The 14,820-nt window shown below is 52.8% G+C and overlaps 1 protein-coding gene across 5 annotated transcripts in view; it reads left to right on the top strand.

The window, feature by feature from the left end:
* The window catches only part of Tspan9 (tetraspanin 9), a 180,728-nt gene that overhangs the window by 98,771 nt on the left and 67,137 nt on the right, over positions 1-14,820 (top strand). For 3 of the 5 annotated variants that reach the window (XM_032905603.1, XM_032905602.1, XM_032905605.1), the window contains one exon: positions 8,503-8,582. In XM_032905603.1, coding sequence (XP_032761494.1) covers positions 8,520-8,582 — 63 coding nt within the window. In that variant the 5' untranslated portion in view covers positions 8,503-8,519. Of the gene's footprint in view, positions 1-7,088; positions 7,161-7,705; positions 8,583-14,820 lie in introns of those variants that run through there. The other 2 variants (XM_032905606.1, XM_032905601.1) reach the window with 2 other exon arrangements.

Genomic DNA, 14,820 nt, shown 5'->3' on the forward strand with positions numbered 1-14,820 from the left:
CAGTGGAGGGAAACAGGGGTGAGGGACAGGAGACAGTAGCCCCTGAAGTCAGCAGAAGGTCCCAGCTGTAAGGCCAGCTCACTGGCAGGCTGGATGCTGGGTCAGAGAGCACCGCCCCAGCCCGCAAGTCTCTGTCCTCCATGGAGTGGTTTGGGAATATTAGATTTGCTGGGTCAGTAAATTTCCGCTAGTGCATGGCAATAAACCTCTGGCTTCATCACGCTTGCCTGTGTCGGACCGTGTGCCTTATCTCATCCTTCCGAAGCCACCTGCCCTCCTTGATAAGTACTAATAACAAATGCTTGCTTTCTTTTTCCTCTGCTTCCTGGGACGGAATGGCCCAGTATGGCCACGTGTGGAGCTGCAGGTCCATCTGCCTGTCCACTACAATGCCCCTGCTCCAGGCCTTTCTAGAGGATCCAACAGGGAGGTGATTGATTGACTTGAGGATGAAAGAAGGGCCAGGCTGGGGTTTCTCCTGAGAAATGTCTTAAAGGGCTGAGTGCTTGTAGGGACAAAGAAGATGCTTGCTCCCAGCAGGTCACAGATCGAGAGAGTTAGGCAAGACCAGGAAACTGAGCTTTAACTCTGAAGTCTCTCTGGGGTCTGTTGCCCACGGGACTGTGGGCATGAGAAAGTCAATGTGCCAAGGAAATGAGGTTACAGGTAAGGGAGCAGCCAGGAGAAGAGGAGGAGGGTAATTGGTTGGGACTGTACTCCAGGAAAAGTGTGCTAGAGCTGGTGACAGGAGGAGAAGGGACATGCGGACTCTTGATGCCCTTCTGGCCTCCTGTGCTCCAATCTCAGGCCCATTCTTATTCATTTTAGTCTCAGCCAGCACTTGGTGGCCAGCATGTGATGTGCACCCACCTCTGCTCCACGGAAACTTTACTCAGTGCTTTTCCTCCCAGGCTGCTCTTCCGCCTGCCTATCCCCTACCTACCTCCTTCCACATTTGTAAGCTCCATACAGAGACTGCCAGTCCAGCCTTCGTGGTTTGTAGCTGAGGAACTGACTGGGCAGTGGCAGGCTCCCACCCCCCGCCCCTGTGCACACCCGCCTTTGCACTTTTGTGCATTTGCTTCATCAGTTAATTCTAGGCTGGCCTGGGGGTTAGCGCCAGTCCTGGGTGCTGCATGTGCAACAATGAGAAAGATCAGTGTGCTGCTGTGGATGTTACGGTGTAACGGGAGAGAACCAGCCCGGAGATTGTCACTTGGAGAAACACATACTTTCAAACTGTGATAATACTATGGGAGAAACAGGCAGATTGTGCTCTGAGGATATAATGGTCAGGGGAGCTTGGCAGCCACAGGTAGGCAACCCAGAAAGCGAGAAGAAAGACCTTTGCGAAGGAGTCCAGAGACTTACTGAGGAGTTAGGTGGAGTCAGGCAGTGGATGGTGAAGAGCAGCCAAGAAGAAGGCCCAGCAGGGGCAGAAGCTCAGAGAAGAGGACAGAGCTTAGAGTGTTTACTGTTGCCTGAGACCAGGAGAGAGTGGCTGCGAAAGGTCTGGAGAGACAGGCAGGGTCCATTGGGCTGGACCTTTAAGGCTTTTTACAAACTTTGAGACAAGATCTCATGCAGCCCAGACTGTCTCAAACTCCCTATGTGGCCAAGGCTGGCCTTGAACTCCTGATCCTTTGATCTCCATCTCCCGAGGGCTGGGGTTACAAGTGTGTACCACCATGCCTGGCTCTTAAATGTTGTTTTAAGAATTTGGATTATCCTAGAACAGCAAACATGTTCACATATGTGTGGCCCATGAGCACACGCTTAGAATGAGACCCCACTGCAGGGGTTAAAGCAGAGAGGCTTTGGTAAGATGATGTGCCTGGAGACAGGAGGGCTCTGCGGGGGGTTGTGAAGGTCCCTGTTAACACTGAAGTGGCATGGACTACATACAGTGTCTGTAACATCATAGGATGTGGAGAGAGACACTGATAGGATTGGCAGGGAGCAGGGTGAAGTCTGGGGTGAGGAGCTCTGGATTAGACAACGTGCTAAACATCCAGGCCATTCATCAAGAAGGGAAGAGTTGGGTGAGTGAGTCTTTGTGGGGGATGTGAAATCAAAGATGCCCATGACAGCCACATGGAGAGGATGGACAAGAGGGGCCTTTATTATGTGTACAGGAGAGGGCCAAGTTAACACCCAGGTGCCCCAGCTGTCAGGGGAGAAACTGATGTTCTCAGTCTTAGAAACAAGCTTGCAGGACATTGCATGTTGGTGGTGGGGTGTCTGGTTTTTCTCTGTTTAACCGCAGCCTAACAGACAGGGTTGGGAACTCTTGTTTACTCTAATAACTACTGTTGACCACCATCATGGTACCCCAGTGCGCTGGGCGTTTTTCTGTGGCCCAATGCTGTGCTGTATATATTACAATTATACTCATTATCTCAGATTTCTGACTCTACCTGCAGCTTGGAAAGTATATCCTGTCATCTCAGTTTCCAGCTGGAGAAGTTGAGACACAGGGCAGCTCAGCGCCCATTCTAGCTTCTCTAGGTCTGCTAAGGCCCAAAGCCCAGGTAGCTGCACACGGCTCTCCCACTAGATCTGTTCCCTGTTTTAGGATGGACCAGGTAGCTGGAAACAGCTATGCCTTCTCCATTCTCATTCCCAGATCCTGTCCCAGGTGACTCAGTCCCTAAAGATGTCTGGTGTGAGCTGGTTTCCAGGGGGTGAGGTTGGCTTTGTGACAGTCCCTGTAACTTAGAGGTCATAAACTGAATTTCAGGGCTCATGGCTAGATCAGGAGTGAACTGGTCTACAGCCGTGGTCCCATTTCTCAGGAGCTGAGGTGCCAGAGTTGCCCAGAGACACCAAGCGTACCTTGGCCCTCATGCTCCCTCGGTGTGCCGATGTGTGTTGGAGGGTCTCTGAATCCTCGTACTTACTTCTGGCACACACCAGCCTCAGTCAGAGGTAGTTTTGCTCTTGAGTTTTGAAGCCTGGCATGTAACCCTATGCCATTCACATGAGTGCTGGGACTGAGTTGCAGACAGAGGTGTCCCTGTGTGCCCTGCCCTTGGAGCTCCTCTGCCAGGCTCCATATACCCAGCACAGGCGGCAGGCCAGGGCAGTCTTGTCTTGCCTTGCTCCTGTCTCTTTTACTTTTCCCACCCTCTGTCTCTGGACCCCTCTTCCGGAATGGCCCTGGGGACCCCTAGGTTAACTTATTGCCATGACATTCAAGGCCATGCTGTGTATTGGGGAGCACATCAGTTAACATCATGATGACCTGTCCACCATCATTTGCTCATTTGCTGGGTGTTTCCTGGACTGCCTCATCAGTCTGATGTCCTCAGGTAGCCTCCCTTCCAGGAACAATTCCATAGATTTTGGCTTGGATCCCATCCTTTCGGTGAATGAACTTGGAGCTCAACTGTGTGTAGCTTGGGCATGGTAGCCTTTCTTTTCTTCTAAGCAGCTACTGTGTGGTAGTCGCTGTGACAGGTGCTGGGAGCAGGTGTGTGTGTGTGTGTGTGTGTGTGTGTGTGTGTGTGTGTGTGTGTGAGAGAGAGAGAGAGAGAGAGAGAGAGAGAGAGAGAGAGAGAGAGATGACCAAGTGACCACTACAGGGCTTCAAGGGAGAGAACCACTCTCTAAAAGATGCAGCCCGCCCTGATTTGTAATATGAACTAAACAATTAATTCATCCCTTCTTAGAACTATGAGCCCGCCCACTGAGGCAAACCTTATTTTCATTAGCTTTTAGAAAACACACACACACACACACACACACACACACATTTTAAAAAATATCTTTAAACTCTCTTTCCTCCTCCTCCCCCCTTCCTCCTTGCCCTCCCAATCCCCATCACTGTGTAGCCTAGCATGGCCTAGAACTCCCAGTCCTGACCCAGCTTCCCAAGAGCTGGAATAAGTGGAATAGTGTGTGCCCAGCTTCATTTAGCTTCCCACTCTCCACCTCTTCACTGTCATTGGTAGCTCACATTCTGAATCCAAATTCCAGCTGGGTTTTTTTTGTTTGTTTGTTTGTTTCCTTAGCAAATAGGAGAGTGGCCCCTGTCGCTGTGTCCTGCCTAATGAGTCTCCATGTAGACTTCTAGATGCTGGGCCTCCGGCTACACACGCTCATTCCTGAGTAGTCTGCTTGACAGTTACTCCTACAGCCAAAGATCCCAGTTTGGAGTGTAGGACCTGGGTGAGAAGCTGCCCTCTACAGTGCTTGCCCGACTTGTTTATTCCTAGTCACTGCATGCAATGCCTTGGTCTCCCCTCAAGTCTGGTTTTACAGCTAAGCTTAGGGCTGTGAGATGCAGCCAACACTCGGTCACATACGGGAGTGGCCAGCATGGGCAGAAGGTATACATCTGGTGAGGAAAACATGGGAGACTGAACCCTGTGTCACCTGGAGCCTGGGAAGATCTGCAGAGGCACGGAGAGCTTGGCATTTCCCGGGAAGCCCTCGTCTCCTGGCTGCCAGTCAGATCTGGAATGCCGGCTTCTCACATTTACTTTCCTTGCTCTTCTTTGAGAATTCTGTACTTGCTGTGCTCTTTTCTTTTTTCCCTTAAAAAGCACAAGGAGAGGGAAATCTGGTCTGCATTGTTTGCATGCAAAGAGCCCCGCAAAGGCAGCCAGTGCCTTCAGGCTCTGCTGGACCTGATAAGGTCGGGGGGATTGAGCAGACAGGGAGAGTAGCTTCTAGAATCCCAGATCTACAGAACTGCAGTAGCATAGCCACTGCACGACTTTCACTGTCTCTGTTCCCCCTGCTGCCTGGTGCAGCTTCCTAGGCCTCACCGTGGCCACAGGCCTGGCTGCCTAGGACGTTGCAGAGTACAGCTCTAACTTTCAAGTGGTATACAAAGTAGCTCACAGAAAAGCTCCTGTCCTCACCCAGGCCTGTCCCCTCAACTGCTTCCTGAGTGGGCCACACTCAAGTCCTTCTTCCCCCACTCACTTCAAAAAGTCCCGGTCCAAGGCAGGGTCCAAGGTCCACAGGGCAGCCCCCCACTCAGCCTGCTATGTGGGCTCTGCATCACTCCGTTGGACTTCCCTGGGTACAGGTGGAGCCAGGTAGAAGGCTGGTTTCCAGAGCTAGCTATCTGGTGGGCTGCTGGAATCCCTGGGTTGTCGCATTCGTGGTATCTATGCTCCAGAACCTGTCCATAGTGACCTGCCTGTTACTAATGGACGGTTTCCTCAAGGGCATGCGTGTGCTCGGGCTCCATCTGCTTTTGTCCTAAGACAGGGTAAATTCTCTCTCTCTCTTCCTCACTGCATTCTTCTGTACTTCCCCCTCTCCATTCTTTAGTACAGCCCTTTGCTGATTACGTGTCCTGTCCAGAGCACTACCTCAGCCATCTTCCTGTTTTTCTAATTCAGTATCCTTTTACCAAATAACCCAACCCCAAATCGGGACACCCACCCCAGGCTCCCTCTTGTACCTTCTCTACTAGACTGGAAGACTGCCAAGGGTAGCAAGTGTTTAAAATCCAAGAGAGGAGGGCACATGGGCTCGGAGAGCACACCCAAGCCTACGGTTTCCTTTCTCATAAGACAGAACAGTCACCACACCTACGTGGTAAGGTCAGCCTGGTGAATGGAAGGGCTGATGAACTGCATTTTCTTATTAGTCTGAGTGCCTCAGCCAGGTGTCACAGTGAGACTTCACTGTACCTTTGACAAGCGTGACCAGGGGAGCAGGGCTGTGGCACTGGACAGCCGTCTTCTCTTACCTGCCTGTTCACTTGGCTTTCTGGTCCCAAGCCCCAGAGTTATACATTGATTTTTAATCGGATGCAATGATGGGGTAGCCCAGGGGCCAGGGGAGACTGGTGTGACCGGTACAGGTGTGAGCTAGGGAGAAGAGGTGGGAAAAGACTAACCAGGTAGGGGCTAACAAGGGGACCCTTGGGGATACCTCATTCCCCCTGAGGTATAACGGTACCACCTTGTGTTCAAAGCCTGCCTGCTTTGACTAAGGTCTCACCCTTGTTGGTTCACTTCACACATAATACCCCTGGGTGTTCCTTAACCCCATACTGACAGGAGGAATGGTGGCCAGCCAGGGGAGAGCAGCTCTCCCGACTCTAGTCTTGCTGGTGGATGCCCCCACCAGAAGTAATGCTAAAAGAGAGAAGTGGTAACCCTGCATCCTGGAGCAGTCAGGTGAGGCTGAAGAGGACAGGAGGAGTTACCTATCCTGGTCACATTGCTTGGTACTCCCACAGGAGCCAGCTACACATTCGCTCCTTTTTTCTGCAGACAATGTCCCAGGACCATTGGTCCCCAAGGAGAGATACTAGTGGTGGTCGTTCACACAGAGCTTTGCTGCAGGGCTCTCTCTGAGTTCAGAAGGGATCTCAGAGTTATCACCTCTACGGTGGGAGTGAGAGGAGTGAAGGTGAAGTCCCTCCAGTTAGAATCACTGCACAGCCACAACCATCTGAGTCTATCTGTGCCTCAAATAACTTCCTGTCCTGACTAGATTTTGTGCTGCCCAAAGGGCAGGCAGTAGCACTCCTGTGTTTCCTCAAGGGCTCCCCCTTGAGGCTTGGGATAGAAGGTTGAGGGTTCCAGGGTAGACACCTCTACCCCAGGAAGGGCAGGGATTCATCCATCTAGCCATCCCTATAGAGTGCCTTCCAGAGGCTAAGCTCCTTGTTAGATGCTGGGAGCCTGGTAAAACTTAGCTCCCACACCGATTCACTGTACAAAGGAGAGAGACTCGATCTCTGTCGCCCCCCCCCTCCAGTCTTCTAGTTCTTATCATTTGCAAACCGTGGTGGCCCCAGGTCAGCAATGCAGACTTCTGCATAAACCCAGGGGAGGCTGTCTTCATTGCAGCTCTCTACAAGAGGAGCAAGGGCTGTTTTGGGTGTTCCTCTGGCAGGCACACACCTCCTGTCTCTTCTCAGACCTCTGCTCCTAGAGGACCTGGGTGCGACCAAAAGCACTGCTACCTTGCTCTATTGCTGGCAAAAGCAGTGCCCAACTTGAGCCGCCCGCCCCTTGCAGCCCGCCGTCCCACTCGGGGAACGCGGAGGCGAGGGCTTGCGCAGCTGCAGGAGTCTTTCGGAGCCGCGCGTGCGTGTGCGCGTGGAGGGGGCAGGGAGGGCGGCGCGCCCCGCAGAGGCCTGAGGGTGCTTTCTTACACCTTGCGTCTCTGCTGCGGTCCCTCTACCGGTGCGCAGTAGCCATTCTCACGTGTGCAAAAGCGTGGTGTGTGTGTGTGTGTGTGTGTGTGTGTGTGTGTGTGTGTGTGTGTGTGTGTAAAGGTACTGCTTGGGACCATGTGCCCCAGGCTAGACAGGCCCGATGCTCCGTAGCAGGCAGATGCCAGCCTGGTAGTGGCCACGTTTCTTTCCCTTCCAAAGCCTTTCTTCCCAGATCTATCATCTGGCTTCCTTGGGTTCTTGGTACCTCCAGTTTCCCCCCTCTACTCGTGGCCCTTGCTGGGGCAAGAGACCAGTGCTTTCCCATGGAGGTGTTAGTTCATTCCCAGCCACTGAGCCCTTGACATTTAGAAGGGCTCTGGGCACACTAGTTTAGGCACACAAGCCGACCGCTAATCCTATTAAAGATATTGTGTCATTGGGGAGGGGTAGCTGCTCTACCGGAGCCAGGCAGACCTTGAGCCCATTGGTCGGATGCAAAGCAGGGGGCGGGGCCCAGAGCCGGGGGAAGGGGCTCTAGGCGATTTCGGAGTCGAGAGTCAGGGCTGGGATTTCGCAGGGCAAGCCCAGCGGTTGCAGCTGCAGTGGATCCCGAGGCTCTCTGCCCGTGGCGCACCCGGGCAGCCCAGAGCCGGCAGCGGCTCCGCAAAGTCGCGGAGCAAGGGAGGCCGAGTGCCCGCAAAGTGGTGGGGCTCCAGGCTGGAAGAGGCGTGCCTGCGGAGCTTGGATCCCAGCGCCCTTTCGCCTCCAGTGCAGCGTCCGGTCGGTGGTGCAGCCACCCGGGAAAGAGCAGTCAAATTGCAGCCTCCCCAAAGAAGCCTAGTTACGCAGGCGAGCCGGCTCCCCAAGCGTGCTTATAGCGGTGCCGCAGAGCCCTCCCGGGCCAGCGGGCTAAAGCTGGGAGCGGGGCACCGTCCCAGAGGCAGTGAACCCCCGGCAGCTGGTTGCTCCGCGAGTGCTCCCCGGTGCAGAGAGGGGGCGTGCGAAGCTCCTACAGCCCGCTCGCTCAGAACCCGAGCCCGACCGGGGTGCCCCCTCCGTCCCATTCTGGGAGCAATGCCCCCCGCCCCTCGTGCTCCCCGGGAACGAGGCGAGCATGGAGAAGTCGAGTAGCGAGGATTCTTCGATCCACCGGAGTCCATCTTTGGACAGCAAGGACTCGGACTTTGCCAAGCCGTCCACCTCTGGCCGCCCGTTCGGCCGCGGCTTCACGGCTGGCGCCTTCTACGGCACCGCGGGTTCGCGGGGTCAGAGCCGCACGGAGGCCGGCATTAAGACTGACAAGTACAATGCGCCCAAAGGCAGCAAGTACGTGGTGTTTTACCTGGACCTGTCTTTTGTGTTCCTCCTAGAATTTAAGAAGTGCAACATGGCCAGGGGCTGTCTCTGCTGCTTGAAGTACATGATGTTCCTCTTCAATTTGATATTCTGGGTAAGTCCTTACTGTTGAGTCTAACGTTGCTCCTTCTCCTTGCTTTCCACACTATGAATATCCTCTACTTTCTCCTCGCTCTATCTTTCCCTTCTCTGCCCTAAGGTAAGTGTTTTTAAAAATTGCAGCACCTCCCACCCCTGCATCTTTCTGTTCCTTTTCCCCTCTTGTCCATGGCTGAATGGAGGCTTCAACTTGTCAGTCTTCCAGGAGAGACATGTTCTGCTCCTAGGAAACTGGTAAAGTTTGCCACTGCCTCCTCCTAAGAAAAGGCACGCTGAAGTACCTGAACCAGGGAACCTGCATCAGTGGGTGTGGGTCAGACCGCGTAGCTGTGCCCCTGTGTTCGTGGGGGACAGAGAAGATGGTTTCTGAGTTGCTTCTGTTGCTCCTGAAAGCAGGAGACCAGTCTAGCATTGTTGGAGTGGGATGGGGGTGTGGAGGTCACAGACTCCTGCTCGTTTAGGTGGCTCCCAGGAAGAGGCTATGAGATTGGGGGGTGGGGGGGCACAGGCTGCTGCTTTTGAGGGATTGCTGTGGACTGGGCAGTCAGTAGTTTGGCCACCCTTTCCCAGGCTCCAGGAGGCTCCAGGATGAGGAAAAAGACAAAGGGAGATTTTTGGTTTTTGTTTTTTCTTTTTTAGAGAAAATGTTTATGGATGGGCTGGCTTGGAAATAGCCTCTGTCTGGTGTGATTCTGGTGACCGTGCATGCACAAAGACTTACTAGTTGCACAAACTGGATGAAAACTTAATTCGTATCTGCTCCTTTGGTCCTCACTACTGCCTCCGTCTTTCTTCACCAGAGCTCAGACTGCTCAGCACAGATGTTTGACTCATCCCCAGGCCCCGTCCTGCCACTGGTTGGAGGCCGGCAGCTGCCAAGCATGGTCCAGGAGGAGCCTGGGGACAGGAGAGAGGCATCCTCAGCGAGCTTGCAAGGCACTAGTGTGCATCTCTTGCGGAGTGATCCACTTTTAAGAAAAACTTTTGGGGGTGTGTATATGGAGGGGGCAACTTTTCTGGAGAAGGGGAAGGAAGCTCTGGGCTTCGAAGGAAGAAGTGTGAGCCTCATCTGCCTTCTGTTCTTTGTTAGAGTCTTGTGTGACCTTGAGTGACTCACGTGCCCCTCAAGATTGGGGCTTCTTCCTCAGTCCCGGCTCTTAGGACGGATGATCTTCTTCATGGTCCTTACTACCTTAGCTCTGTGATACCCTAGGGTGCTCTGTGATACCTGAGTGGTCAGTTTCTTTTCCTGTGAGACTGGTCTGAGATGAGGTGGGCGTTTCCATAGCCAGGGGTGGGGGACTAGGGGGAGGGGCACTGTGATCCTTAGTGTTACCTTCCACGTGGCTGGAGTTTTAGGAAAGCTGGGGCAGATACTTTGATTCTCTCTCTGGTGATGAGAACCATTGGAATGTTAAGAATCATTCTGTCACCCGTCTTGTGGGCCAGTGCCTTATGCTCTTTCCATTCCTTTGCCAGGATCTGTGTCTGCCAAGTACTTGTGTGCGTTTCCGTGGTGTCTCGGTCTACACGAGTGATGCCATGTTTGTTGTTCTATCCAACCGTTTCTTTCCTCTTTCATTGTTTCATCCTACCTCTTTGGTTTGCCCCACTGCACATATATTAATTATATGAAGACTCCGGGCATAGATGTTTAGTGCATTTTGACCCGGGACTCTCAGCAGCCTGGGGCTCCTGGCCACTCTCATCTCGCCGCCTGCTGGCCGAAGTTGGTATAACTCCTTGTGATGCCTTCGGAATGATTCTAGCTTGGTTTGGGGCAAGGGGACCTCTTTGTAGGCCATGGTCTGTGTCAATAACACAACATGGATCTGGAATACATTTATAATCAACCAGATGGAGTGGATCGCAGCATAGTGTTACTTGGTCAGAATCCCCAAGTCCCAAGTATTGGGGAAAAGAAGTCAGATATCAAAGCTGCCAACAATAACGGCTCTTCTAGCACCGTAAGCCCTTGTATGAGGAGTGATTTTATTTTTTCTACAAGCAAGGCAGCAGTTTGTTGATGCACCTGCCCTTTCTGGTGCGAGGTTAGAGGTTAGAGATCTTACTACCTGCTCCTAATTAGAACTCTTCCCTGGGGTTGCACTATCCCACTCCCCAACTTTCTGACTACTTAGTATTTTCAGAATTCCTATGACAAACCACAAACTAGGGCAAGGTGAGTTTCACAGACACATTTCTTAAATGCTACTTCCATATGAGATGCTGAAGTCGGGCGCAGATTTTAGGAAGGTTGGGCAATCTAGCAGAAGGGGAACGGATGGTTCTTTGTGGACTTGCCAGTGCTTTCTGGGAATTGGAGGGATGTGGGGATGGTGGGTCCCTGTGCTGTACTCAGGTGCGGACCTCCTGCAGACCGGTGCTTCTCAGCTTGATGTAGGGTGGAGCAGGAAAGTGCTGACAGGAGACAGCATGGTAGGAAGGGTGTGCAAGGTTCCCGGGAGGACTTCCTGGGAAGACTTCCTGGGAGGAGTTCCCAGGAGGACTCTGCTGCTCTGATGCAAACTGAGTAGGGAACACAGGAGGACATAAAGACAGTGGAGGGAGGGAGAGGGAGGGGTCAAACAGCCCACTGAGATCAGGAGTTAGGATTATGTAGCTGTCACATTTTAGTGTCGTGGCTTTTTCTGAGAGGCTTTTTCTGAGGACTGAAGTTGAACTTGACTCTACAGTCAATAGAGAATTTGTCATGGGTCCAGAGCTTACTGGTAGTTCCCCAGACACAATACCACACCCCCTGTATGATAGAGCCTCTGACAGAGATTTGGTTCAGCGGTTCTGGTGGGCTTATGCTGCAGCTCCCTTGGCTGACTGCTTCTTCACCACTGGGTGGAACTTTGAGTGCAGTGACATTGGTGAGGGTCTGGTGACATCACTATGGGCAGGACTGAGTGGGGCTATGCTGTTCATGCTCCTCCCTCTTACTAAGAAAGGGGCAGGTGCCTCCCAGGCTGCTGGGTGCCTGCCTGCTGGTGGGGGTCCAGGTCTGTTCCTGGCACGCTGGCTTCAGTCAGACACTTCCAGCCTGGTAGGCATCCCAGTGCCCCAGGGGAGCCTGGGGCACCCACGGGGGCAGCTTTTCTTGGGGCCTGCCATAGGTGGAGAGAATAAAGGGTGATTTGTGGCCATCCCCCTCTTCATGGTCCCTTCCACACACACCCACACTCACTCCGATTCTCAGGGCCACAGAGAATTCTGGCTTCTTGATGGACAGGAATAGGAGGCCTGTGATCTACAAAAGTTTCAGCCCATATACCTCTAGATCCTGTCAGGAGTGCCTGGGAGAGCATTCCAAGTAGATATTAAATGAATATCCTAGAGTGCTTTTGCTAAGGGGGAAAGGGTTGGGGAGCAGGGCTTCAAGAGGCATCTCTTTGTGCTAGAGCCACATGCCCTTTTCTCTCGCCAGCAAATCCTGATCCCAGCCCACTTCCTCCCAACCTGAATCCAGCTGAGTCCAGTTCTGTCTGAGATGGAGGGGCTGGGGTAGATGGGCACCCTAAAGCCACTCCCAGATAAGTCAGTTCTCATACTTGCTAGCAGAGCTGTCCTAATCACTGTAAGTCATGGCTGGCAGAGCAGTGACACCCTGGCCTCTTTGGAAGCCTATTCCTTGCGGATTGTTTCTTTTCTTATAAAGGCTAATTAGTAGCAAAGGAGACAGTGTTGAGTGTGTCTGCTAGAGCAAGGGAAAGAAGACATGGAGCTGCCACAGGTTGAGTGCCAAGGGGCACTGATTAATCTCCCCGAACGTCAGGCCCCTCTTGTTTGCTGTCTTTGGGTGTAGGTGGCCAGGGCAGGCCTCTCTACTGCCTTAGCCACACATGATCCATACCGGCATGGCCACACCGGAAGTGCCTTTGTAGGCGCTAGACTAAGGCCTGTGCACAGTGAGTTAAAGAACCTGTAGTACTGTAGGGAATCTGTGGGGTACCTTCTGCTCTGAGCTTCTAGAAAGCAGTCAGGCCCAGACTCTCCATGAGGCTCATCTCTCCATGCAGGAGAGGCAGGCGAAACAGGCAGCACCGGGGAGGGAGGGAATGGGGAGAGATGGTTAGGGATTTCCCATAGTTCTTGGGAGTGAGGAATGATTTCCCAGGAGGCTGCTACAAGCAGATCTTTTGGATATGGGGTGGGGTCAGGTCTGGCTGCTAAGGTCAGGCAGCAAGATGAAGGGCCTGGCAGATACCCGGAGAGACCCTGGGAGCATGGCTGTGAAAGAACGCCAACCCCATGTTCATTTCCAAAGCATTAAAAATTAAACGTCCTGGTCTTAATGTCTATTTTTAAATCATGTCAGAGCCAGCAATTGCTGTCAATCAGGAAGGATTGAGGAGGAGGAGGAGGGGAGAGAGAGAAGTCCCAGATGAAATGGGAAGAGCTCTGGGACCCACAGTCTTACCCAGCCCAGCCAGGCCTGGCCCCAGAGAACACGGCAAACACCAGCCTCTACCCCCGAGTAACGCTCTGGCTGCTCTTACCTCTGTGCTTGGCTGCCCTTGGCTGAACTTGGCGGCAGGCTTTCTATGGCTTAGTAGGGTATTGGGTCCCAGTTGAGTCCACTCACTCACTCCACAACTATTTGCTGAATGCCCGATCCATGCACAGGGGCCTCCAGTTGGTAAGGGTAAGGCAGATCAGTTTTCTTAGGCCAGGAAGCCATGGGACCGAGAGGTCATCTGTCCTGTCCTGTGTGCGGCACTTGAACCCAGGGCTGCCAAGGGTGGGATCTGTGTAGGTGGGGGCCGCCTGCTTCCTCAACCCTTTAGGGTGGGCAGCTACAGGCCTGGACCCAGCATCCTGGCTTGACTTGGCCTTTCCTCTCCCTGCCCCTTCATGGCTGTACTCTTAATTCCCACCGTCTGAAACGTTTCTCCTATCAGAAAGAAAAAGAATTTACAGAGAGCTCCGGGCTCCCCTCCTTTCCCCTCAGTTTGTAAAACACAACCAGTGAAACGTGGATTTTCTGTTTTCTTCTATTGAAAGGACAAAGAAGTGCCCTGTGGCCTGCGAGCGCAGTGTGCATTTATTGAGCACCTGTTGTAAGCATCCTTTGAGCTGCTCAGAGTCCCGTGGAGTCTCACACACATATGAAGATGGTAGGCATTCAGTGGAGTACTAAGTACTGCTTAGTAGAGACCAGCTACAGAGATAGCAAAGCGAATAAACTAGTTGCCCTTGGATTTTGAGGGATGGATAGAAGCTAGGTGACCAGGTGAGACTGGGATCCAGGTAAGGGGGAGGATTAGTCTCTTCTGTGTGTCTCTTGTTCTTTTCTGATGGTGGCCACCATGACGGGTCTTGCTGTGTCACTTGGCTGCAAGCTGTTGTGGTGAGTAATCTGGCTTTAGAGCCACGCTCCTCTTCCCCTCCCTGTGCTGGTCCTCCCTCCCCCACCGAGATGTGCCTGCTCCTTTGGTTCCAGTGAGGAAGCTTTGAAGCTGGGCTAAACCCATCGGGCAGAGTTAAGTCTTCTGAGCCAGCTTTGTCCCTGCTCACATTTGAAAGCTAATCTGCCTGCAGAAGTGGCAGGGGCTTGGTGGGGGGCACTCTTGGCAGGAACATTAAAAATGGCTTGCCGACTCACGGGCTCTCACGGGTGAGATCTGCAGCTGGGGGGAGAATACCAGGTTGAGATCAGCCTTCTAAGTCCCGTTCTTTGTCTGGAGATCTTTTGACTTCAGAGGAGATCCAGAATCCTGCTTCTGAGGGTCTGCTTTCCCTTCCGCTGGCTTTGAGTGCTGCCAGGAGAGCTGGAGAGGTCCTAAGTGAGCAATGTTTCTGCTTCAGGTTTGCCCTATACTACTGGGAGCTTTCTGTGTCACAGCCCTGCAGGGGGCGCTGTTTTGGTGGCTTGAGGTAATGGATGTTTGGCCAGGGTTTCTGTTTTCAGGGACCTCGCATCTGCTATAGGGATCCTTGCAAGACTGTATTCACATTGACTGGGCAGCTTTTACAGACAGATTCTGTCCCCTCTCTTGCACTCCCGTTACCTACTGAGAAGGTCTCCATTTTGAGAGAGAGAGTGTGAGAGTGTATGTGTGTGTGTGTGTGTGTGTGTGTGAGAGACAGACAGACAGAGACAGAGACAGACAGACAGAGACAGAGACAGAGACTGTGTCTGTGTGACACTATTCTTGAGTGTGGAGGCCAGAGATAGAGTTGAGGTGTCTTCCTCTTTTACATTAATTTATTTCTGAGACAGGGTC

This window comes from Rattus rattus, chromosome 6 (assembly GCF_011064425.1).
Source record: "Rattus rattus isolate New Zealand chromosome 6, Rrattus_CSIRO_v1, whole genome shotgun sequence".
NCBI lineage: Eukaryota > Metazoa > Chordata > Mammalia > Rodentia > Muridae > Rattus > Rattus rattus.